Source organism: Vulpes lagopus, chromosome 1, assembly GCF_018345385.1.
Source record: "Vulpes lagopus strain Blue_001 chromosome 1, ASM1834538v1, whole genome shotgun sequence".
Classification (NCBI taxonomy): domain Eukaryota; kingdom Metazoa; phylum Chordata; class Mammalia; order Carnivora; family Canidae; genus Vulpes; species Vulpes lagopus.
The window spans coordinates 132,187,449-132,213,085 of record NC_054824.1 but is presented as its reverse complement, the minus strand read 5'-3'; the positions used below and the strand labels follow the sequence as shown (position 1 = coordinate 132,213,085).

The 25,637-nt window shown below is 37.5% G+C and overlaps 1 protein-coding gene and 1 pseudogene across 3 annotated transcripts in view; one reads left to right on the top strand and one right to left on the bottom strand.

Annotated features, from left to right (window-relative positions):
* Positions 1 to 25,555, bottom strand: part of ELP2 (elongator acetyltransferase complex subunit 2) — a 49,289-nt gene extending 23,734 nt beyond the window's left edge. For 2 of the 3 annotated variants that reach the window (XM_041745902.1, XM_041745912.1), the window contains exons 1-13: positions 25,368 to 25,554; positions 22,711 to 22,789; positions 18,900 to 18,970; positions 14,739 to 14,895; positions 14,246 to 14,323; positions 12,206 to 12,270; positions 11,140 to 11,206; positions 10,525 to 10,665; positions 8,675 to 8,770; positions 6,816 to 6,916; positions 6,484 to 6,615; positions 2,883 to 3,032; positions 48 to 236 (exon numbers count right to left, since the gene is read on the bottom strand). In XM_041745902.1, coding sequence (XP_041601836.1) covers positions 48 to 236; positions 2,883 to 3,032; positions 6,484 to 6,615; positions 6,816 to 6,916; positions 8,675 to 8,770; positions 10,525 to 10,665; positions 11,140 to 11,206; positions 12,206 to 12,270; positions 14,246 to 14,323; positions 14,739 to 14,895; positions 18,900 to 18,970; positions 22,711 to 22,789; positions 25,368 to 25,505 — 1,464 coding nt within the window. In that variant the 5' untranslated portion in view covers positions 25,506 to 25,554. Of the gene's footprint in view, positions 1 to 47; positions 237 to 2,882; positions 3,033 to 6,483; positions 6,616 to 6,815; positions 6,917 to 8,674; positions 8,771 to 10,524; positions 10,666 to 11,139; positions 11,207 to 12,205; positions 12,271 to 14,245; positions 14,324 to 14,738; positions 14,896 to 18,899; positions 18,971 to 22,710; positions 22,790 to 25,367 lie in introns of all 3 variants that reach the window. The other variant, XM_041745922.1, reaches the window with a different exon arrangement.
* On the top strand, positions 9,815 to 10,190 carry LOC121485482 (annotated as a pseudogene).
* Positions 25,556 to 25,637: the final 82 nt, after the last annotated feature.

The window sequence follows — 25,637 nt, the reverse complement described above, 5'->3', positions numbered from 1 at the left end:
AAATGAAGTGCATGGATTTAAGCTGAAACATTTAGAAGAATACTCACATTATAAAGCACAAGATTCACAGACTGGCCTGTAATGGCACAAAAATTTTCCACAAAATTCCGAGGTGCAGAAAATACCCGAAGAACTTTTTCATCTGCTCCAGATACAAACTGAAACCGATTAATCATTGCCAAACATTTCAGGTCATATCCATGTATCTGAGGCCGGGCAATTTCATGCCAAGTCACCTGGGTATTAAAATAGGATAAACAACAATGATCATACATTTCAAAATCAAATTCTTTTTTTTTTTAAAGATTTTATTTATTCATGAGAGACAGAGACAGAGAGACAGAGAGAGAGAGAGAGAGAGAGAGGCAGAGACACAGGCAGAGGGAAAAGCAGGCTCCATGCAGGGAGCCCAATGTGGGACTCATCCTGGGACTCCAGGGTCATGCCCTGAGCCAAAGGCAGGTGCCTAACCACTGAGTCACCCAGGCATCCCTCAAATTCATTTCAACAAGCAAAATATGAGATGCAAAATCATTTATTATGCCATGGAAATATGACCACAGAGCAGATTCATCTGTGTTGTGTTTATTGATAATTCAATCCTTTTTCTTACTGAGTATATTCCCTTGTACAGATATGTGTATATATGTGTATATAGATACACATACATAAGCTTGTTGATACATTCACATACCAACAGACATTTAGGTTGTTTCCAGTTTTTGTCTTTTTTTTTTTTTTAAGATTATTTATTTATTTATGAGAGAGAAAGAGAGAGAGAGAGAAAGAGAGAGAGAGAGAAAGAGGCAGAGACACAGGCAGAGGGAGAAGCAGGCTCCATGCAGGGAGCCCGATGTGGGACTCGATCCTTGGACTCCGGGATCACACCTCGAGCCAAAGGGAGACCCTCAACCACCAAGCCACCCAGGCATCCCTCCAGTTTTTGTCTTTTACTGAAAAAGCAGTTGTGAACATTTCTGTAGAAGCCTTTCTTTGCATGGCCATGGGCTTCTGTTTTTCTTGGGTAAATACCACCTATAAGTAAAATGGCTAACTCATATCATAGATGCATATTTAAATTTTTAAGAAACTGCCAAATTATTTCCCAAAGACACTATATGTTTTACAATCCCATCAGCAGTATACGAGAGTGCCAGCGACCTGCTTCCTCACCAAAACTTGGTATAGTCAATCTTTTACTTTAATCATTCTCATAGGTGTGTAATGGTTCCTCACTGTAGTTTTACTCTGCATTTCCCCAATGACTATGGGGTTGAGGATCCTTTCCTGTCCTATTTCCTTGTATCTTCTTTGGAGAAGTATCCGTTCAAATCTTTTGTCTTTTTTTTTTTTTTTATAGGATTGTTTTGTTTTCCTATTACTGAGTTCTAAGGCATCCTTTATATACCCTGGATATAAATCCCTTACCAGAGATGTACTTGGAAAATACTTTCTCTCAGTTTGTGACTTGTCTTCTCATTTTCCTGACAGTATCTTTCAAGGAGCAAAAATTCTACATTTTGGTGAAGTCCAATTTATCCATTTTTTTAGTGGATGATTAATAAACAACAGCTGAACTATACTGGTAACAAGTCACAAAGAGCCATAGAAAAGCACTACAGGGATGCCTGGCTGGCTCAGCAGTTGAGCTTTTGCCTTCGGCTCAGGGCTTGATCCTAGGTCTGCGATCGAGTCCCACATTGGGCTCCCTGAGAGAAGCATGCTTCTCTGTCTGCCTATGTCTCTGCCTTTCTCTGTGTGTCTCTCATGAATAAATAAGTAAAATCTTGAAAGAAAAGAAAAGAAAAGAAAAGAAAAGAAAAGAAAAGAAAAGAAAAGAAAAGGAAAGGAAAGGAAAGAAAGGAAAGAAAGGAAAAAGAAAGAAAGAAAGAAAGAAAGAAAGAAAGAAAGAAAGAAAGAAAGAAAGAAAAGCATTGTAAATCATTTGCTTTGTTTTTTAATGGACTCTAGTATTGCTCCCAATGTCTTCAACTCTATAATCTGAATCTACCACTGCTACTAAAGTACTAATATAAGTGGCAGATTTTGCTTGTTTTCAAGAACTGACTTGTAGTCAGTTCCAAGAATTTCTGTCAGAAATTGAAACTGAGGGGGCGCCTTGGTGGCTCAGTTGTTTAAGTGTCTGCCTTCAGCTCAGGTCATGATCCACCCTGAGTCAGGGTCCCTGCTCAGCAAGTAGTCTGCTTCCCCCTCTCCGTTTGCCCCTCCCCCCAACTCATGCTCACTCCCTCTTTCTCTCACAAATAAATAAAATCTTAAAAAAAAAAGAAAAGAAACAAACTGAAACTGAGTACACAGGCTTTCTCTACCACATAGCACAGTTCAATGGCTTGCCAGTGGTAAAGTCTGGTTGTAATTTTTTGAGCTCAGGACCAAGACTGAAAAGTTTATTAAACAAAAACTGCCCTCAATCACTATTACCTAATACTATATGACTTTAGAAATTAGTTTCCACTGCAAACTTGACAACATTTCCTAATGAATTAAACCTAAAATTATAAGGGATAAGCTAACTTTTATGTAGAACAAAAGTAAATTTTGAAAATAACTGACATTTAAATTGTCTGAATTGTAAAAAGTGTACGTATGTTTAAGTTCTTAAGAAAACATCAAACGTTTTCCTAACTGGCTGTATCGTTTTGCACTCCTATGAGCAAAGTATAAAAGCTTGGGCCGCTCTGCACCCTTACCACCACTCCTTACTGTCAGTACTTTTCACTTCAGCCATTCTATATAGTCTGTAGAAGCACCATATCACGGTTTTCACTTGCATTTCCATAGTGCCTAACAGTGTTGCCCCCAATTTCATGCACTCAAGGATGTTTTTTAAAGTACATCAGTCAAGTAGGAAGACATTTCACCTGTGATTGATCTTTTCTCTTCCATGGAGCAAAAAGTCGAGTTGTCTGGTCAGTACCAACAGTGATGATAAACTCTCCTTGAGGATCCCACATTAGGTCTTGGACACCATCAAAGTGTCCTGAAATAACAATCTCTGGAGTCCACTCTCTCTGCAATGAAAGTACTCATGACACATCAAAATAATCAGAGATCACTGCTACTCAAAATCAAGTCTGATAATGATAATGCCTTCTGCCCTCAGGGTTAATGATGGAAAACACTGATGTCCCCAAACAAGGAGAAAAAATTAAAAAAACAAGGCATTAAGGCATTAATCCTGGGAAATTCCCCTCAATTCAGCATTTATTGAATGCCTCCTAGAAGTTAGATGCTATTTAACTTTTCTCTGCCTCAAAGAACTCTTCTGGAAGAGTTACCAAGCTTGTACAGCTGTTATGAGAATTAAATGAATTTATATTTGTAAAATATGCAGAACAATGCTGGCATATAATACGTATTATTTGAATATTTTTGTTTAAACTACGTAATAAAGAGTATTATGTAAAATGAATCAGTAGATTCTGAGTGTGTGCCTGATTGGCTTAATTTTTTTTAAAGTTTTTAAAATTTATTTTAGAGGCAGGAGACAGAAAGTATACGTGTACAAGACAGAGAGGCAGAGGGAGAGGTACAAAGAATCTCAAGCACACTGCACCAAGCACAGAACTTGATGTGGGGCTCGATCTTAAGATACTGAAATTAGGATCTGAGCCTAAACCAAAAGTTGGACCCTTAACCAACTGCGCCACTCAGGTGCCCTGATAGCTTTCTTTATCAAGTAAAAGGAGCTACAGGTATATAGAATAGAGGCTGAATCGAACCTAGCTGGCCCATCTCTTGAGGGAGCCTGTACCAGCAACCATGTGAATAGAGACAATCAAGTACAGAAAATGTCCTATGTCTGGTCCACACAGCATCTTTTTGAACCACCTCAAGTAATAGTAAAACAATCTTTAGAGTAAAATTAGACTTGTATAAATAGCTAAAAGGTCACTCAAAGCAAAGTATGATGAAATCAGTGATTAAGTAAGCTATATTATTTTCTGGTAAAAAAAATTAAACAGCTGTGACTAAGAAATGCTATTAATTTTTTCTGTGACATAAAAACTGATGCTAAAGTTAGCACTAATGGGAGTTTTCAAAAAGCTCTGAACAAAGGGCAGCACTTTTGGACTATCAGTACAGTTTTCCACTATAACAGTCTTGAATTGCAGTGTTTGTTTTTAAAATCAGCCTCAATTGTAACAAATGTGCCACTCTGGTATGGGAGGCTATGCACATGGGTGCAAGAGGGTATACTGGAACTCTCTGTACTTTCTGCTCAATTTTTCTGTGAACCTAAAACTTCTTTAGAAATAAAGTCTATTTTTTTTTAAAGTCACTTTAAATACTTGGTAAGCAGTTATTATAAATCTGAAGTCAAATTATAAGTAAAGTTCCCTGAATTCTGTCTTCTGGCCTGAGGTGGTTTTTTTTGTTTTTGTTTTGTTTTGTTTTGTTTTGTTTTTTACTCATCTGACACTTTTTTTTCTATGAAGGCCCTCAAAAACTAAAACTGAAATATGACTCAAAGGAGTTTCAAGTTAAGAAAAAAATTTATCCTAAAAAATATCTTATTTAAAAATGCCTTAGAGACACCTGGGTGACTCAGTTAAGCATCCTCCAACTCCTGATTTTGGCTCAGGTCATGATCTCCAGGTCATGGGATTAAGCCTCACTTTGGGCTTCACATTCAGCAAGGAGTCACTTGGGATTCTCTTCTTCTCCCTCTGTCTCTCCCACACATGCATACACACGTGCACACGTGCTCTCTCTAATAAATTTAAAAATCTAAAACAGGTGACTTAGCTGATGATTCCCTGGTTCATTTCTTTTTTTTTTTTTTTTTTAAGATTTTATGTTATTTATTCATGAGAGACAGAGAGAGAGAGAGAGGCAGAGACATAGAGGGAGAAGCAGGCTCCTGATGCAGGACTCAATCCCAGGACCCCGAGAGATCACTACCTGAGCCAAAGGCAGACACTCAACCACTGAGCCACCCAGGTGCCCAACCCTGGTTCATTTCATAGCAAAAACAATCCTTCTGTTTTTCAAAGTGTATGTATGGTTGATACACAATATTACATTAGTTTCAGGTGTACAACATAGTGATTCAATATATCTACACATTACACTATCCTCACCACTGATGTAGCTACTGTCACCATAAACACTATTATAATATCATGACTATAACTCCTTCTGCTGTGCCTTTTATTCCCATGACTTATTAATTCCATAATTGTAAGCCTGTACCTCTCATTCCCCTTCACCTACTTGGCCCAACTCCCACTTCTCTTTCCCCTCTAGCAACCATCAATTTGTTCTCTGTGTATATAGGTCTGATTCCTTACTAGTAGAAACAATCTTGAAGGTCAACTCCAAATGGAAAATATAAGGGAAGGAGTAAATCACTCCATGCACTGAGAAGTCAAATCTTCATAGACGGATGATACAACTATTACAAAGGCCATCAACTAAAGGTTATACAAATCCATGAGCTTTTATTTTATAAAGTAAGCCATGAGATGCACATTCGGAATCTACTGACTCACATTTCACTCAATGCTCTTATTTCTTTCATTTATATACTTGGTTTGAAATATATTAACATACTGTCCCACATGTGTCAGACCCCGTTTTTCATACTGTACAAATATGAACTCACTGAAGCACCACAAAAACCCTATTAGTAGGAGCTATTTCCATCCACATTTCACAGAGGAGGAACCTGAGACCAGAGGTCAGGCAATGTCCTTGAGGACACAGGGCCAGTAAATGCTGGTGCCAGGCTCTGAACCCAGGCTATCTAGTTCCTGGGCCTGTGCTCTTAGTTGCTGTTCCTGCAATTCCATTTCCCAAATCCAAAGAAGTAGACCAGAAGCAAGTGAGAAAGAGATGGAATAATGTTGACAGGCAGACACATGATTAGAAGATTACTTCACTTTGAGAAGAGACTATTATTAAAAAAGATGTAAAAAGAGCCCAGGATTTAGAGGACCATTTAAAATTACACTTATCAACAGCCCTGTGAGCATTAATATATTCCTTCACAAAATAACAGATGGTCTTATTGCCCTTTTGTCAATCATTCATCAGTAATTATCTATGGAGCACCCAACTGTCCATGGGCAGACCAAATTATGTTATTTCCTTTAAGAAGACAGGGAAGCTAAACATTTTAGGAAACATTCCCATCAAAAAATGCATAGAGTTTAAAGGCAGAGCTTAAAATGTATACAGCTTAGAGTTCACTTATGTAGAAAGTTTACCTATGTGCAAATTTCAGAACCTCAACAATGATGGACAAATGAATACTTTATGCCTTAGAAAAGCCTTAAGTTTCTTAGTATAACTACAGTATTAATGTCTATAATAAGAAATGATGTCATTTGAACTTAAGCACATCTACTATGTTTCTGCAAAGTATTATAAGTATGTAACATAACTTATCTAGGTTTCACTTCACTCTATTTGATCACAAATGCTTTATTTAAATATGCATAAATATGCTTTTCTTACTGGGTTAGCCACATTCTGTTTCCAAAGGTGTAATGCTCCATGGAAAGCATGAGCGATGATCATGGAGCCATCTTCGTTGAACTGGCAATCATAAAATCCCAGAGTATTTCCACCTACTTCACCTACTCGGACCTATGCAATGATAGAAAATAGTATGTAATCAATATTCCACACTTCACACAGTAGAAATCACAGATTTCAGAGATTGTTATGTTCCCTCTTATTTAGCATATATAAAGGGCAAACATTTGCATCTCCAGGAATACAGACTTGGGAGTTAACTACTGTTTATTAAACCCAATTTCCTGTTCCTTAAATATTCACATTTTTACCTGTTCTAGCCAAACTCCTGACTCTTCATCTGGAGCCCAGAGGATCATGGTTTTATCCATTGAGGCAGACAACAATCTCATTGGCTGCTGGAGAATACCATCTAAAGAATAAAAGCAAATGCTTTAAAGTGACCAACAAGCATTATGTTTGTAGATTACCAGAAAAACATGATATGAGTACTGCAAGAACATTCATTTGCAGCATTACTATAGCCAAACTTTGGAAACACTACATAAGTCTACTATTAGAACAGGGGCAGCCCTGGTGGCACAGCGGTTTGGCGCCGCCTGCAGCCTGGGGTGTGATCCTGGAGACCTGGGATCAAGTCCCACATCGGGCTCCTTGCATGGAGCCTGCTTCTCCCTCTCCCTCTGCGTCAATAAAATAAAATAAAATAAAATAAAAAATAAAATTAAAAAAAAGATAAGGTAAAATAAATAAAATAAAATAAAATATAAAATAAAATAAAATAAAATAAAATAAAATAAAATAAAATAAAATAAAAAATAAAATAAAAAAAATAAGAACAGATGAATGAGTTGTGGTATATTTAGATAATGGAGTATTATACTTTAATAAAAATTAGAGCGATATGAATCAACAAGAATGTATCTCCAAACATGTCAAGTTAAAAGGCAAGTTGTAAGAGGAGAGTATATATTGATGCCAGGTTTTAACAGCTATAAAACAATACTGTTTGGGGCTACATAAATGTGTAGCATAAGTATAAAAATACTCATGACAATGATATGCAGTGAATTCAGTCCTGTAGTTGCCCTAAGAGAAGAACGGAGGGGGAAAAGGTTCAGGAAAGAATACACAGGGTTCTCTCGATACCAATAATATACATATATTTTAAACTACAACAAATATGGCAATATTTGGCAAAAATGGCAATACTAATATAACAATATTAATAACAACTGAATGATGATTACATTCATATTCATTATTCATATTTTCTATTCTTGTCTTGGGGAATAAGCTGGGGGAAGAATGTGAGGCTTATGCCTTATTCAGCTCTACACCACAGCACCAGCTTCAGTATGCAAACATCACAAATGGAGATTGAGGGCAAAAGAAAGGGACAAGAGTCTTATTTTTTCATAAATGTATCCCAGTATTATGCCAACCTTTTTATTTCCAGGGACAAAGGTTCCAGTGAAGTTGGAAATTGGCTTAAAAGTCAATTTCTCAAAAAAAAAAAAAAAAAAAAAAAAAGTCAATTTCTCTTATATCCCATAATGACTAGATGAAAAGTTTTAAGAGACTTAAAATGGGAGTGGTGGTTTCAGCATCAGGGCAGCATTCACACTTCTCCCACTCAGGAGTTTAAGTTTCAATGGAATTGAGTGTCCAGCAGAACATGTCCAACAGCTGCAGTTTTATACTTTGCCAACTTAAAAATGTAGCTCAGGGAATCCCTAGATGGCTCAGCGGTTTAGCGCCTGCCTTTAGCCCAGGGCATGGTCCTGGAGTCCTGGGATCGAGTCCCACATCAGGCTCCCTGCATGGAGCCTACTTCTCCCTCTGCCTGTGCCTCTCTCTCTCTCTCTGTGTCTCTCGTGAATAAATAAATAAAATCTTTAAAAAAAAATGTATTTCAGATTTTATTTATTTTATTTTATTTTATTTTTTTTTAAGATTTTAAGTAACCTCTACACTCAGCATGGGGCCCAAACTTACAACCTCAAGATCAAGAATTGCATGCTCTACTGACTGAGTCAGCCAGGCTCCTCATTCGAGATTTTTAATCACACTGGGGGCGGGGGCGGGGGGGGGAGTAAAAAGCCACCACTTCATTCTGTACATGAGATTTACCTGAAATGAGAGATATGTATACAGTTTTTTCCCCTACCTTTGTAGAATGAAGGCTGCCAATGAACTGCATTTACCCAGTTTTCATGACCAGCCAGTACAGTCTCCAGAGTAATTGCAAACGCTATTTTAACACCTATAACAAAAACAATGACATTTTCTTTTCTCAAAGCCCTTCTAAAAAGAATTTTTAAAACCAAATTGTACAATTACATACCCTCCTTCAAAAATCTGAACATGATTTAGATTCAACAAAAAATAAATTAATTTTATCCACTGTTCAAAGTTACAAAGAAAAAAGTTCTAAAGACATATAAATTTTTCTCTCAAGTTTTTCTATCTAATCATAAATACATGCTAAGGAATATGTTCAATTTTAAAAGTGTTCAGGAACAACTACTCTTACATTGCAATTAAAAAGCAAAACCAGACATGTCAGCTTTCCTTGCTCTCCACACTATCAATGTGTAATAACCTAATACTATTTTTAAGAAACTTATCTTAAATACAGAAATAGAGGAAGTCAAATCAGTATTGTGACTTTTCAAATAAAATAATTGATAAAAATATCACAAAAATTTCCTACTTGGGATTAGCTAGCTACTCATAACACACTGATTAAGGATTTTTTGGTTCTCCCCATAAAACGATGTTACAAAATCCCAACCCTAATGGGCTTTAAAAAAACAGAGTAATAACAAAGAAGAGTATTCCTAGGTAAACAATGCTCACTGAGGGCTAACTTTATAATTTAGTTGAACACTCAAAAATATTTCCTTCAAATACAACATTCCAGCAGGATCTATCATGCAGGGGGACTGTTTTGACTCCAGAAAGTAAGAAAATCAGAATTACATATAACCACTGAAGTATAGTGCTTTGGCTGTCTCTTATTCAGTAAAGGTATAGATAATTCTCTTTATTCCTTTAGATCTTCCTATGCTAACACTGAAAATTTGGCATCATTTTATAAATTAATTTACTAAGAAAATATTAAACATTTTCAGCAATTTTTAAAAATCTTACTAATATGGTTAGGAAGAAAAAATAAATCTCATATATGAAAAATAAATCCTCAAATAAAACCTTTTTTTAAAAAAATGTATAGGTGGTGGCTTCCGGTCAGCGTGGCTGTGTGTGCGGTGTCTGGTCTCCAAGTTTCCCGCTTTCCAGGTAACATATGGCTAAAAGCTTACGGAGTAAGTGGAAAAGGAAGATGCACGCGGAAAAGAGAAAAAAGAATGCCCCAAAGGAACTCAGCAAACTTAAAAAAGTATTCTTAAAATAGATAGTGATGTTTTAATGAAAGATGTTCAAGAAATAGCAACTGTCAAACATTGTCAAGAGCAAATTCAGTGTGTAGTACAAGATGAAAAAAGATGACATGAAAATAGACTGAAATTAAGAGAAACAAAAAGAGCCTTCTAGACCAGCATGGACAGTATCCCATATAGATGAACCAAAGGCAAAGGCAAAGGCTGAAGGTAAAGCAAGAAAAAGGGAAGCGGAAAAGCAAAACCAAAGCAGCAAAGGCAGCAAAGGGTTTGGCTTGGTAGGCTCTTAAACACCTGAAAAATCCTAGGCGGTACTGGTCTTTGATTAGAACGTGTACACGGATTTCAACTTCACCAAATGAAAACTTGGTTTTCATATTTAACTTGGCCTTGCTCTTCAATTCAAACCCAAATTAACTCCTCAAATTTGTTTTGGGAGCTTGAATAACATTTTTTTTTGATGAATGAAAAAATAAAAATAAAAATTTAAAATGTATAGTATCAGTTTCAGGTAGGGATCTGATACTTCTGAAAAAATAACCTTCATACAGGTGTGTAGTGAAACAGATGAATGAGCTAGGAAACTGTTACATTAAATATTTTCATTATTACTCACTTTCATTTTCTATTGTAAAAGTATTTTCCTTCAGTTTTATATTATCATCATCTTGAGTTTCTAAAGATGTCGATTTTATATACAGCCTCCATATTCGTATCAGGCAATCTTGTGAACAGCTTGCTAGGAAAAGATCTCTACCTAATAAAACAACAAATGTTATGTATTTTTTAAACATTATATTCTTAAATTTAGTTATAAGATTTTTCTCCTGTACAATATGGTGATCTCTAGATTTCCTGAAAAACTGAAACTTTGCTTCCCTACTCTTCGTTCATTTGACCTATAATCTTTTTTAGTAACATTAGCAAATATACATACAATGCTAATAAATGGTTACAACATGCAGCATTCTTATAGTCTGTAAGATTCTACAAAGAACTCAAGAAATGTCTGCATGGGTAATAGTCACCTAGTGTCCTGTTTAAAACATCAATTAATTTCACCCTCTATCACCCCAATTAATAGATAACAAAGGGGTAAGTATCTTCTAATAGGGACAACAGAAAAATATCAGGTAAAAAGAAAACATTAAATGAAACGTAAGAAGCTCCTTTTCTGAAAGATCCACACACTTGCCCCATCGTATGTACTTCAGCAAGATTTCATACTGACCAAAGGTTGCCCATTCCACGCCTCTTATCCAATCCTCATGTCCACAGAGAAAAAGCACTTTCTGAAACTAGTAAGATAACAAAAATCATCAGGCTTGAAGTGAGAATTTAGTATTTTCATGTATATCAGTGATTTCATTTGGGATCACAGCCAGTCCTAACACACCTAATGGTTTTTTGTTTTTAAACTGGGAACACTATCTGATCAGATAGAAGATAGAGGTCTCACTTGGGAATGAAAAAAATCTCATAATCATTTAACTCATCTAGGTAGATAAGATAGTATCTATAGACCTTAAATACTCTAAATGTTTGCCAGATAAACTGACATGCGCTGTCCTATAGAAAAAAGTTGGTTGGCTGGACATTCACAACCATTTTATTTTATTTTTATTTATTTATGATAGTCACACAGAGAAAGAGAGAGAGAGAGAGAGGCAGAGACATAGGAAGAGGGAGAAGCAGGCTCCACGCACCGGGAGCCCGATGTGGGATTCGATCCTGGGTTTCCAGGATCACGCCCTGGGCCAAAGGCAAGCGCTAAACTGCTGTGCCACCCAGGGATCCCCATTCACAACCATTTTATACTTTCTTATAGAATGCAAAGAAACAGGTATTTCCATTATTAAATAAATAAGCCTGAAGTTAAACAATCTCTTTTCTGCAACTTCCCTCCTCTAATTTAACCACTCAATGTATAGGTAAAGCTCAGAACAACAAATAAACACCGCCAGGGGAATTTCACAAGTTATACTTTATTTAAAATTTACAGAAAAAGAAAAAAGAAAATGAAAATCTACTACCCCACATCTTCCTCCTGTCCTTCCCCCATCTAATGACCTGTTTCTCACCTAACAACTCTGGACCACATCGCCAAGGCAGCACTTACTTGGTGTTCACAGTGTAAAGCTGTCTTAAGAGAGGACTGTCAAAAAAGATTCTCCTATTGGATTATTTGGGTTTAGATTAGAACAACCCTAAAATTCTACAATCTGGAAATAGTCTGTTTTAAGATGTATGATTAAGCAGAACATTAATTCTAGTATCTTAATGATATCATTAATTACCTGGTCATTTTGTTGAACGAATAAGTGAATCTTGCAGTCATCATCGCCACATGCTAATATTGGTACTGGAAGAATAAAAAAGTTTTACTGTAAATGTTCCATCACATGTTATTATCACCAATTTTCTTTACCCAGTAAAGAATGCAGGCTTCTATTTTCCACACCCTGAACAAATAAATTGAAAGTCCTCAATAAATGTCAATAAGAATAAAATTAACACTCTAAAATGTTCTATTAAATGGTTCCTTGGCAAAGAATGACTACTAATTAACCGAGAGTCCTTTCCTCCATCATGTGTCATTTATGATAGAATTAGTGGTGAAAAGAGAAACACAAGAAGCAAGTTGGGAGCATTTCATCAAGCCAACCAGAAGATTAATCCAAAAAGTTGTTAGCCCAACTGAGTAAGAAAATATAAGAGCTACGAGCCTAGCATCACAGCTAATGCACAAAAACTTAAGGGTATGTTTGTTACTTAAAGCACCTTACATTTTGTTTGAGAATTCAACAGTAAAACCAAATTCATAAAGCATGTAGAGAACAAAGTAAAAGGGCATTGTAATTATTAAGGGCATGTAACTATTATGCAATTTAAAGTTGCTAAGAATAGGGATCCCTGAGTGGCGCAGCGGTTTGGCGCCTGCCTTTGGCCCAGGGCGCGATCCTGGAGACCCGGGATCGAATCCCACATCGGGCTCCTGGTGCATGGAGCCTGCTTCTCCCTCTGCCTGTGTCTCTGCCTCTCTCTCTCTCTCTCTGTGACTATCATAAATAAATTTAAAAAAAATTAAAAAAATAAAAATAAAAATAAAGTTGCTAAGAATAAAAAAATAAAAAATAAAAAAATAAAAAAAATAAAGACGCTAAGAGAGTAGATCTTAAAAGTTCTCATCACAAGGAAAAAAATTCTGTAACTATGTATGGTCAGGGACGTTAATCACTTACTGTACTGACATTCATTTCTCAACATATAAAAAGATTGAATCATGTTTTACACTTAAAACTAATATATCACTTAAACCTCAATTTGTTAAAAAACAAAAAAAGCACATGGTTAGAATGCTATGAAAGATGAGGCTATAAAAAATTAATTCATTTTACCAAAGGACAGCAGATAAAATGACTTCTTCTAAGTAAATGTAAATATAAGTGTGTTTTTCAAAGATTTTCTCAGTTTAAATCAAGCAAAAAACAAACTCCAGTCACATGACTTCAGTGTGGATGGGAAGAAAACTAAATTCTCTGTTATAAAGCCAGAATGTATGAATTCCTCCTACTGGGAAGCCCTCACACAAAATGGGAGCATCACATGAAACCGCAGAGTAGCAGTTCCTGCTACAGAGGGCACCAGAGGCTGGCAGTTTCCAGGCCTGCCTTTCTGTGCTAGCTATGTTCTCCAGGCAACTGAGGTGGTAGAGATGGGCCGACTCACAGGCAATAAACTTTGTGGAGGATAATCAAAGGTACAGACAGATGGGTTTCAGAGTAAAAGGGAAAGTTTCCTATTGGGAAATTTTAAGTGGTCTCGGCAAATGGTCATTACGCAAGATGTGAAAAGGCTCTCATCTTCACAGATTCATAGGGTCCATCTTCAGTATTTTTTCAACTTATCCTAGACCTTCACCTTCAGAGAGTTAATTTTCCCAAGTAAGACCTATAAATGTTGATATTTGATAGATAACAGTATCAATACCAAGTACATATTAAGTGACTTAAATTTTCAACAGTTATCAAAATTCTTAGCAGCTTCCCTTAATTTTATGTACAAAGATCATTTGAATATTGAAAACCAAAGTAAACTTCTAGTCATAGCATAAGGTACATAGTAGTAAAATCACTGTTTCAGGTGTACACCTGAAACTAATGTTAGCATTTTGTCAACTATACTTTAATTCTTTAAAAAAGTATATTACCCATGTTTCAACTTGTTTCATGAAAACACTTAGATAAGAAATTAAGACCCAATGTTTCTTTTAGGTTCTGCTTGTATGGAGATAAAAATATACTGCTGTTTTAATGTGTATTCAGCAGGGTACTCACCATTAGTATTAGGCAAATAAGATAAAGAGAGGGCCAGAGTGAATCCATTTCCAAAGTTCAAGGTCTGAAGGCACATTACTAAGAAATAATAAAAAAAAAAAAAATCATGAACAACTAACTCTGAGCTTATCTACCTGAAAAGGTAGAGTAGCATCATTACAGCCCTGGGTGCAGGATGGGATGAGAGAGGTCAATCCTGGGACCCCAGTGACCATGTCAATTTAAATGATCAACTTTAAAAAAATTTATTTAAATTCAATTAATTAACATATTACTGGTTTCAGAGGTAGAGGTCAGTGATTCATCAGTCTTATATAATACCCAGCACTCATTACATCACATGCCCTTCTTAATGTTCACCACTATATGATCAGCTTTTAACAACATTACAGAGAACAAAAGGACTTAAAACACTTGAAAATGGTATGTATGTTCTTCTGTCATTCATTTGACAATTACTACTTCGTTTGGATTATAATGTCTCTAAACCTACCTTCTGAACCCTTTATAGACCATATTCGAACGGTAGAATCGGAAGCTGCAGAAACTATCAATGTATGTAATTCAACATCTGATGCCCTCCTCTGGTAAAGAGCATGCACTGCATAAACAGGTCCTTCATGGCCTTGAAGATGGATAGCTTTTAAAAGCTGTATCAGAAAGAATTGACAAAAATATGTGATAAAAAAGGAATTAAGAGTTCCATCTTTATTCAACTAAAATCACAGAATTAAAGGTACAGTTAAAATGCCTGACACAGAAATACATTCTTTCAAGTTGAAGAGAATGTAAACTTCAGAGATGGTCTGACCACAGTAAGGACACATAGACCTACATAGTCTTTGACACAGCAGTTTCCCATCTAAGAATCTACTCTGAGGGCAGCCTCAGTGGCCCAGCGGTTTAGCGCCGCCTTCAACCCAGGGCGTGATCCAGAAGACCGGGGATCAAGTCCCATGTCAGGTTTCCTGCATGGAGCCTGCTTCTCCCTCTGCCTGTGTCTCTGCCTCTCTGTCTCTCATGAATAAATAAAATCTTAAAAAAAAAAAAAAATCTACTCTGAGATGCTACCTACATTAGTGTAACAAATAATAAAAGACAAATGCAGAAAGACATTCATCTACACTCTATAATAGTGAAAAATTCCAATCAACTTAAAATTTCTAAAAGGAACTGGTTAAATTATCATAGGCATACACTGTAGCCAATAAAAAAGATAACAGAGAAAGACAATCACAACATGGATATTTTTGAAGATTACAGCTAGCTTTGTGGAATGTTCCTTCTTTTGTAGTGTGATATTTCCTAATGATATTATATTCTGGTTATACATTTTGACATCATTACTATCCACTAGCATTACATTAGACAATACATTTATGTCACTCAGTCCCAATTTTAGTGATGTTGACTTTGGTATTGTAGTAGAGGTAGTGTCTGCCAGGTTTTTTCACTGTGAAGTTAATTTTTTTGGTGATACTATGTGAGATCATACTTTGGAATTGGGTATTCTATTCTCCATCTAACTTTTACCAAGTACTTTTAGCATACACTCATGATACTTGCCTGAATCCAGTACAGCGAGAACATGAAAAAAATCACAAATGGAACTAGGAAATCCCATCTACCTGCCTGCCATGCAAGATTATTCCCTGTGGTATCATTTCTGCTATTTTAGGTATACTTTTTAGAGTTTGAAATGTGTGAGATGTCTTCTGTAATCTGCTGTCTACTGAAACAGAGAAGCCCCTTCAACTCCTGCTCAGTTGTTTTCTGAATTAAGCAAAACTCTGGCACTCAAGAAGATGATTAATAGTTATGTATTAGGATCTGTACGTTAACTTAGTATAATCATTGACCTTGGGCTTCTTTAAAAACTCATTTTTAAAAACTCAAGTACAGTATAATCACTTTTAAAGACTTTTTTTTTTACTCATGATAGACATAGAGAGAGAGAGAGAGGCAGAGACACAGGCAGAGGGAGAAGCAGGCTCCATGCTGGGAGCCCGATGCGGGACTCAATTGTGGGACTCAATCCCGGGACTCCAGGATCGCGCCCTGGGCCAAAGGCAGGAACTAAACCGCTGAGCCACCCAGGGATCCCCAGTATAATCTCTTTTATGTATAATTATACACACAAAATAGACACCTAGAATAATGGTCATTAGAATGTTATTAATTCTGTTGAGGTTTCATAATCAGTTTTCCTTTTTTATGCTTTTCTGTATTTAAACCTTTTTTACATGAGTCTATATCATTATTCCCTAAAAAATTAAATCTTTTGAAATTATTCAGTTTACATTTTTAAGCAGGATGATATATCTACCATCAGATAATTTGAAAAACAAAAGAAACCTCTCAAGTGCACCAGCTTGTTAATAAACAATACTTAATCACTGGAGGTGCAAATCTCTCATTATACCAGTTTAGGATTATTTCCTTTTATCAGAAGTCAAAGTGTATTGAGCACCTGTATACATGGAAATGCATATGAAAAGGAACCTGTAAGTCTCTTAAGGTTTCCATGTGTGGACCTTTCCCCCTAAATCCTCTTATTTCATTCATCCCCTTTTAGGAGTTTAACCCTCCTGCTGTCCTCCACCCTATGTGGCCTCACATTCTCTTCTGGCTTCTAAGTTTGCTGTCTGCCATCAGATACTTGCTCAAGTACAGTCCTCTCTATTGACAGAAGTATAAGGCAACACTGAGGAAAGAGTTTGGCAAGTATCACCTCAAAAATCTCAAAAATGAGTGCTCAAATCAATCTGTGGATTCCTCTGCAAGATCAATCCAAACAGGAGTTAAGTTTGCTACATCCCTCTCTGCTCTTATTTCAAGTCTAGGTGCTTCCAAAATCGCCACCTCCACACCTGTCCTCTCCTTCTGAGGACAAGTCTGGATATCTGGCCAGTAATTCAAGTGACATGTCTACAAGTAAATTCTACATCTTCCTTCCTACTTCCCTATTTTTTCTTTATAGAAGCACCTTTCTTCCAGGGCCTGAAAACAGAATCCCACTATTTTTAATTACTCACTCCCCTGATACCAGCTCCTACCCCTTTGATAACTAGTCAATGTCAAAATCATCTTCCCTTCAAAAACACATCCCACCACTTTCTTCATATTTTTTCCTACTTTAATTTGGCACACTGCTGTCAGATTAGTCTTCTTTGACATTCATATTCTTCTGCTTAGAAATCATCAATGACTACCAAATGCCTGCTAATAAAGCAAACTCTTAAAGATGATATTCACATTCCCACACGATCTTCTATTGTACTTTACTGCCTACAATGAATTGCCTAGGAACGTTTCCAAAACTATGTCATTCAGAGTTACAAAGAATGCTAAGAGATTAAAAGAAAAAATAAAAAGTTCAGATTTGAAAGAAGTTTGGCAAATGCTAGTTAAACGAAGATACATTCGTCCATGTCAGAACTCTGCAGGGTTTTCACTATACTCATGGTACGCTGGGACTCTCTAAAAAAGGCATAGGATTTATACCTTAGGTATATATACCAAAAGTATTTCCCAACCTTGATTTGCCAGACTCCTTTTATCATGTTAACTTCTTGAAAGATGAATAATTCTCTGAATAAACTTTAGAGAATCCTGTCCTAAAGACATCTTAGGCTTTGGTTAAGACTGGATACTTCTGAGCAGGCAATCTCCTTTATCACCTGAGCTTTGTTATTTATGCCAGTCTTCCTACCAGGACTTCTAGCCCCTTAAATTCCTCCCAAGGAAATTATCCCACACTTTAAGACCCAACTCAAAGGCCACTTCTTAAAACTCCACTGCACTGGGATCCCTGGGTGGCTCAACCGTTTGGCACTTCTTAAAACTCCACTGCACTGGGATCCCTGGGTGGCTCAACCGTTTGGCGCCTGCCTTCGCCCAGGGAGTGGTCCTGGAGTCCCGGGATCAAGTCCCGCCATCAGGCTCCCTGCACGGAGCCTGCTTCTCCCTCTGTGTCTCTGACTCTCTCTCTCTTTCTCATGAATAAATAAATAAAATCTTAAAAAAAAAAAAAAAAAAAAAACCTCTACTGCACTCAGCACCATGGTTGTGGTACAGCAAGTCAGAGCACATATTCATGGAGCTACCCTTGTACTTACTTTAGCTATTTAAGTATGTTTTGCCTTCAAAACCATGTACATGAATTATAAACAGGATTCTATCTCATCTTCATCTTCTGCAGACAGATGTCCAAATGTCTAACATGCTTTTAATCTTTGCTTACAACTAGAAATGACCTAGTGTTCATCAATAGAGATCCATTCATACTCAGCACTGCATATCATAACATTACTCAGAATTATGTAAAGCTATAATCCACATGGTAACAGCTGTCCTATGAACATGGGCAGTATTAATTTTTGCTATCACTGAAAACAGAACAGCCCCTATAAGTGCAGTCTGAAAACTATTCCAAAATGATGGGAAATTAACAGAAATGAATAACAGTCATATGAATACAAGAGAAAATATTAGAGGAAAGACACAGGGCATGTGAAGTATAGAAAATATAGGATCTGGATTACTGATAAAAATGAAGCAACTTCATAAAAGAACACAGTAGCTATAAGGAAAAGAGCTGAAAAATAAAAGCAGATATAAGTCATTTCTTATAATTATAAACATGTCTACTCACCTGATTATTCTCTATTTCCCAGTGAATCACTTGATTATCAGATCCTCCAGAAACTAATTCAGTAGAAGGAGCTAGAAAAAATTATATTTCCATAAATATTTTTTCCTAGCTATTTTGAAAATTTTCAAAGCTACAGAAAAGATACAAGAAAACTCATACACCCCTTATCTAGACTCACCACTGTTAACATTTTGCCACATTTATGTAACATCTTTATCCATATATATATATATATGTACATATATATATACATACATGGACCTCTTTGTTTATGACAAAGCATTTAAAAATAAATTGCAGAGACGCCTGGTGGCTCAGCAGTTAAGGGTCTGCCTTCGGCTCAGGGCATGTTCCTGGAGTCCCAGGATCAAGTCTCACATAAGGCTCCCTGCATGAAGCCTGCTTCTCCCTCTGTCTACATCTCTGCCTCTCTCTCTGTGTCTCTCATAAATAAATAAATAAATAAAATATTTTTAAAAATTAAATAAATAAATAAAAATAAATTGCAGATATCAAGACCCCTGACTCTCAAAAACTTTATCATCTATCTTACTAGATTTGGAACATTGCCCTACATTCCTGCAATACAATTATCATATTCAACAGTTTTAACCGTTGATACAGTATCATTAATGTGACATACAGTCTGTACTAAAATTGCCCCAAGTGGTTCCAGTACCATCTTTTATAACTTTTTAAAATTCTGAATCTAGGGAAGCCTGGGTGGCTCAGTAGTTGAGCTTCTGCCTTCAGCACAGGGCGTGATCCTGGAGTTGCGAGATCGAGTCCCACATCAGGGAGCCTGCTTCTCCCTCTGCCTATGTCTCTGCCTCTCTCTCTCTCTCCCTCTCTCTCTCTCTCTCATGAATAAATAAATAAATATTTAAAAATAAAAATAAAATTCTGAATCTAGGGACCACACAGTATTTAGTTGTCATATTTTCTTAGTTTCCTGTAATCTAGAATAGTTTCCCAGTCCCCCCTTTTTGCAACAATGAGAAGTCCTAGCCAGTTGTTTTGAAGAACGACCCTCAATGAATATATCTGATTGTTTCCTCATGTAAGATTCAGTCTAAACACTTTTGGCAGGAATAACATATAAGACATTATAGTCAGCTGCTGCTACCAAGTAAATGACCCATTTTCGAAACAAGACAAATATTTTAAAGTAGCTATTTTAACCACTTACAACTTCTTGTTGATAACAGAAGGAGCAACAACCAAAAGGGGAAGAAATAATCAAATAGAATTTTGGTTTGTATTTTCCATTGGTTTGTTTCTTCTGGCCTATGTGCTAGATACTTAGGGGAAGCAGTTGGGGGATTGTCTAAAGGATATTAGATTTGTAGTCAGAAGTCCCAGGTTCATGTCCTAATTCTACTGCCAGCCAGCTGTGATTCTGGGCTTTCATTTCTTCATACATCACAGAAATTAAGCCATTTAACTACATGACTTGGGGAATTACTATAAGGTAGAGAAAAGTAATGTGTTAAAAATCAGTTTAAAAATATGAAACGGTGGGGCACCTAGGTAGCTCAGTGGTTGACTGTCTGCCTTTGTCTTAAGTCATGACCCCAGGGTTCTGGGATTGAGTCTCACATCAGACTGCCTGCAGGGAGCCTACTTCTCCCTCTATGTCTCTGTCTTTCTCGCTGTGTCTTTCATGAATAAATTAAAAAATCCTTAAAAAAAATGATACGGGGCAACCCCAGTGGCGCAGCAGTTTAGTGCTGCCTGCAGCCTGGGGTGTTATCCGGAGACTGAGTCCCACGTCAGGCTTCCTGTGTGGAGCCTGCTTCTCTCTCTGCCTGTGTCTCTGCCTCTCTCTCTCTCTCTCTCTCTCTCTCTCTGTGTGTCTCTATGAATAAATAAACAAAATCTTAAAAAAAAAATGATACAGTATTTTTTTTTTTTAATTTTACGTAGGCTCCACAACCAACATGGGACTTGATCTCACAACCCTGAGATCAAGAGTCACATGCTCTACTGGCTGAGCCAACCAGGCACCCCTGAAAATATAAAATGGTATCATTAAAATTTTATATGTCACTAATACATGGGTTAGAAAAAAATGTTAATTATTTGGTGATACAGCCTTCATCTTAGAGGAAATCAAATATAATACTTATAGATTACAGTGAAACACAAGCAATTCATTTTATGTAACCTCACTTTTAAAGGGAAGATAAAACACACAAGCCCAAATTAATATTTTATAATAAATCCCTATACTGAAATTAAAGGAGTCTTTGATGTCATTTGGTGGCAATTAATATAATTACTATTGTGCTTTAATATCTGCACCAACAGCCACTCTTTCTACTATTTAATGATTTTTACTGACCTAACGTGACTAATCTTACATTACCAACTGGAATAAGTAGCTTGCTAAATTTTTTTTTAATGTCACAGATAAAGTTACGGCAAAGTCTTACTCGTTCAGGAAATTCTACATTTGCACATGGCTCAGAATGCTCTCAATAAATGCTTATGGAAAATAAAATTAATTCAGAGTCCATAAGAATACCACAGGGGTGTGTGTGTATACATGATGTTTGAGGAAATTCCACAGGATTTCAGAAGCACCATTTTAAAACCAAAATGATAATTAAAAACTCTTTAGTCACAGAATCTTAGAAATAAAAGAGACCTAGAGATAATCTAGTCCAGTAACTCTCAAATTTTCTGGTATCAATATTCCTTTACACCCTTAAAATTTTTTGAGAACCCAAAAAACTTTTATTTATATGGACTATATGCACCAATATCAACCACATTAGAAAATAAACCAGAAATTTGAAAATTACTTTATTAGTTTATTTAAAAATGATGATGAACTCCATCACGCTAACATAAAAAAACATCTGCAGGGAGTGATGGAGGGAATCTCTATATTTTCCAAAATAAAAAATGAAAAGAGAGGCACTATTTTATACTTCTGCAAATATGTTTAATATCTGTTTTTATTAGAATACAACTGGATTTTCATATCTGCTTCTGTATTAAATTTGTTGCAGGGGGATCCCTGGGTGGCTCAGCAGTTTAGCCTTTGACCCAGGGTGTGATCCTGGAGTCCCAGGATTGAGTCCCGCATCAGGCTCCTGGCATGGAGCCTGCTTCTCCCTCTGCCTGTATCTCTGCCCCTCTCTCTATGTCTATCATGAATAAATAAATAAATAAATAAATAAATAAATAAATAAATAAATAAATAAAATCTTTCCAATAAATAAATAAATAAATAAATAAATAAATAAATAAATAAATAAATCTGTTGTAGTATGCCACCATATACTTGAGACAGGATGAGAATGAAAGCTTTGAGTAACTTCTATTATTCTGAAAATAATTTTGACTTCACAAGTGTTGCAAACCTCTAAGGTCACCTGATCAAGTCTAAGCATTTATTTTTTAGGTACTACTACGGTGTAAACTGGGGTGAACAGGGATGCAATGTCCCGCCTAAAAAAGCAATAGCTGGTATGTGGCAGAGATAGATCTCAAGCCAAATCCTCTGAATCCCAGCCTGTACTCCAACACAGGCCCTGTTTACAGGCTTTTAGGTCAAAAACTGTGGGTGATGGAGAGGGTCTAGCCATAGTCAGGGGCTGCCTCATCCTGGGCACTGCTGTGTCATTCATAATTTCTATAAAGTACAGGTCAGATGTTTCCCTGGGCATACCATTTTTCTTCTGCTTTCTAAATGCATATCAGATAAGCTAATGTTAAATTAAGACAAGTGATGAAAAGAAAAATAACTAACCATACATTATCAGAAAATAAGATCAGCATTAACAACCAGATTGATACTTACAACCATCTTGTTTACAAATCCACTGTATGCAATTGACTCGAGCAGTGTGACCATTCAGGTTGGTAACAACAACTCTTTTCTTTAGAGAAGAAAACATCAGTAAATTACAATTTATCCCATAGATGAATTAAATTAATAAAAGTCAGGTATCAATGGTTTTGATGCTAATAAAAAGTTCAGGATTACTTCAAACCGAATCACCTTCTGTAATTTATAAACTTTAAATTATAAACTCTCCATTCACTCCAACATGTGCCTGCCTTTTTCACCACTCCACACTCCCCTCTATGTCCTGTGCTCTTAGCACACTGAGCTCCCAGGTCTTCATCTGCTAGCTCCTGTTAAACACCTCCATCCTCTCTACTGGAGAGCTTGTCTACATCCCAGGCTAGACAAGGTAACTCTTCCTTGAGCTCCCACAGGTCTACTTCTACCATGCTTACACCAACCCGAGAGCTGTATTGACCCAAAAAACCCTTCAATAGAGGAATTCATGATTACTGGATTCAAATTCATGGCTCAACTTTGCAGGTATTGGGTCCTTCAGCCCTAATGATACAAAGTTACCTAGCTATAACTAAGGTCCTCAGGTACCAGCTCCTTTCAAGGCCTACACCCAAGTTCCCAGCAGCCCCTGAGACTGCTTTCATCTCAGCAAAATCCCTCCACACTTGGGCTTTCTTTACTTCTCGCACTGCTTAAGTTAACTCTGTGACTACAGTGCCTTCCTCTTTAGACTCCTTTCTCTACTGCCAATAACACTAGCTTTCTATCTGCTTATATGCCAACTGAAATTCTCAAGACTGACTAAAAAGTATGCACATGTAAATGTGCAAAAAAACTAGTGTATTTCACACATAAATTACTTGAAATTGTGGAACAATTCATAGTATTTCACTGTCTCTCTCACCAGATTAAGAATTCCCTGATGGGCAGGAATAATATGTTACCTCTTATCTTTGTGTCATCACCACTAGTCCAGGGCTAGCCCATAGAGGGTCCTCAAAAATTTGCTGAATATCACTCCAAAACTTTATTTTTGCATCTGACATGCTCTTATTTCAATAATTAATTAAGTGTCCAAACAGTAAATATTTAACAAAACAAACTACTTTTTAGGCCCAATATACTTTTTGGTAACTTAAAATTCCCTAACATGGCCACAAATACATTAATTGGCTGCAGAACCATAGGCTTCTCCAGCTGAGTCAGCCTTTGATTCGGTAAAGTTTACCCTTGGTCTTCATGCTTTCAGTTGCCAGTAAGAATGCATGATAATAATAGGAAAACAAAGAGATGACAGGTAAGCTCAAGATACGGAAAATGAGGGTATCCCTGTGTGGCTTAGGGGTTTGGTCCCTGCCTTTGGCCTGGGGTGTGATCCTGGAGACCTGGGATAGAGTCCCACATCAGGCTCCCTGCATGGAGCCTGCTCTCCCTCTGCCTGTGTCTCTGCCTCTCTCTCTCTCTCTCTCTCTCTCTCTGTGTCTCTCATAAATAAATAAAATCTCAAAAAAAAAAAAAGATACGGAAAATGAATACAACCATTTCATATACAAATTTGAGTATAAAAAGGTTACGAGAATAATGGGATTTTTAATCAAATTAATAAGCAGTACAAGAAATACAAATAGCTATTTCCAGCACGGCATTTTCATTTCTATCACTTTGAGAGGCAACACTAACTGGATGGTCCAAAATTAGACAATGAGAATGCAATCACAACAACTCTGGGAAGAATGCAAAAACCGTCACTTGAAAAGTTAGGTAAAACACCAAGAAAAAAAATCAACTGAATGGATGAAGTTCAGGGAATGTGCAAGTCTTGCCTTATAACTAAAGCTTAGGACTCCTAAACCCTTTGACCTTTACCCCAATGATGATGCCTTCCTTAAAATGTCTATTCCCGGGCGGGGGGTTGGGGTGACTGGGTGAGTGGACACTGAGGGGGGCGCACTGGACGGGATGAGCACTGGGTGTTATGCTATATGTTGGCATATCGAGCTCCAATAAAAATATATATATAGGGGATCCCTGGGTGGCTCAGAGGTTTGGCGCCTGCCTTTGGCCCAGGGCGCGATCCTGGCTGGTGTCCCGGGATCGAGTCCCGCGTTGGGCTCCCTGCATGGAGCCTGCTTCTCCCTCTGCCTGTGTCTCTGCTCCTCTCTCTCTCTCTCTCTCTCTATCATGAATAAATAAATAAGTAAATAAATAAATCTTTAAAAAATATGTATATACACGAAAAATAATAATAAATATAAAACATGAAAAAATGTCTATTTCCAAAGCCGAAATAAAAGTGGTATTTCTTTGAAACCCAATACAAGCTTATTAAATAATTCTGAAGGAAACACAGAAATGAGGAAGCACCTGTGACTACGGCTTTCATCCAGACCTAAACTGCCAATCCTTTAAAACCCAAACTGGTCAACACTGCGACAGTTCCCGGGGAAGGCTGCAGAGAAGGCGGTTTCCGGCGGGGTTACGTGGGGCGCCAGGCCAGGCCGCGGTGACCCCAGGCTGCCCGGCGAGCCGGCGGCCGAGGAGGTCCCGCGCGCCCAGGGGACACTCCGCTCGCACACAGCCTCCCCGCCGCTCGCAAGGAGCGTGGACAGCCGGCCCCGAGCGCACCCAGGGCGTCGGGCCACTTCTCTCACCTGAGGGTCATACAGCACCACGGAACGGGACGTGCCGAAGGCCAAAAGTCCTCCGGGCGCGGAGCCCCAGCTCAGGGCTCCCCGCACCCGGTTTGGGCAGCAAAACACGTGAGACACCTCGAGCACCGGCGCTACCATGTCGCCGGCGGGGCCGCGGCCGAGAGCGGGGCGCGCACTTCCGGCCCCGGGGCGGAACTACCCGCCCCGCCGCCTCCCTCTCTCGCGGGGGCCGCTCGCGCCGCGTTTCCCAGGCGGCCGGGGCGGGGCGGA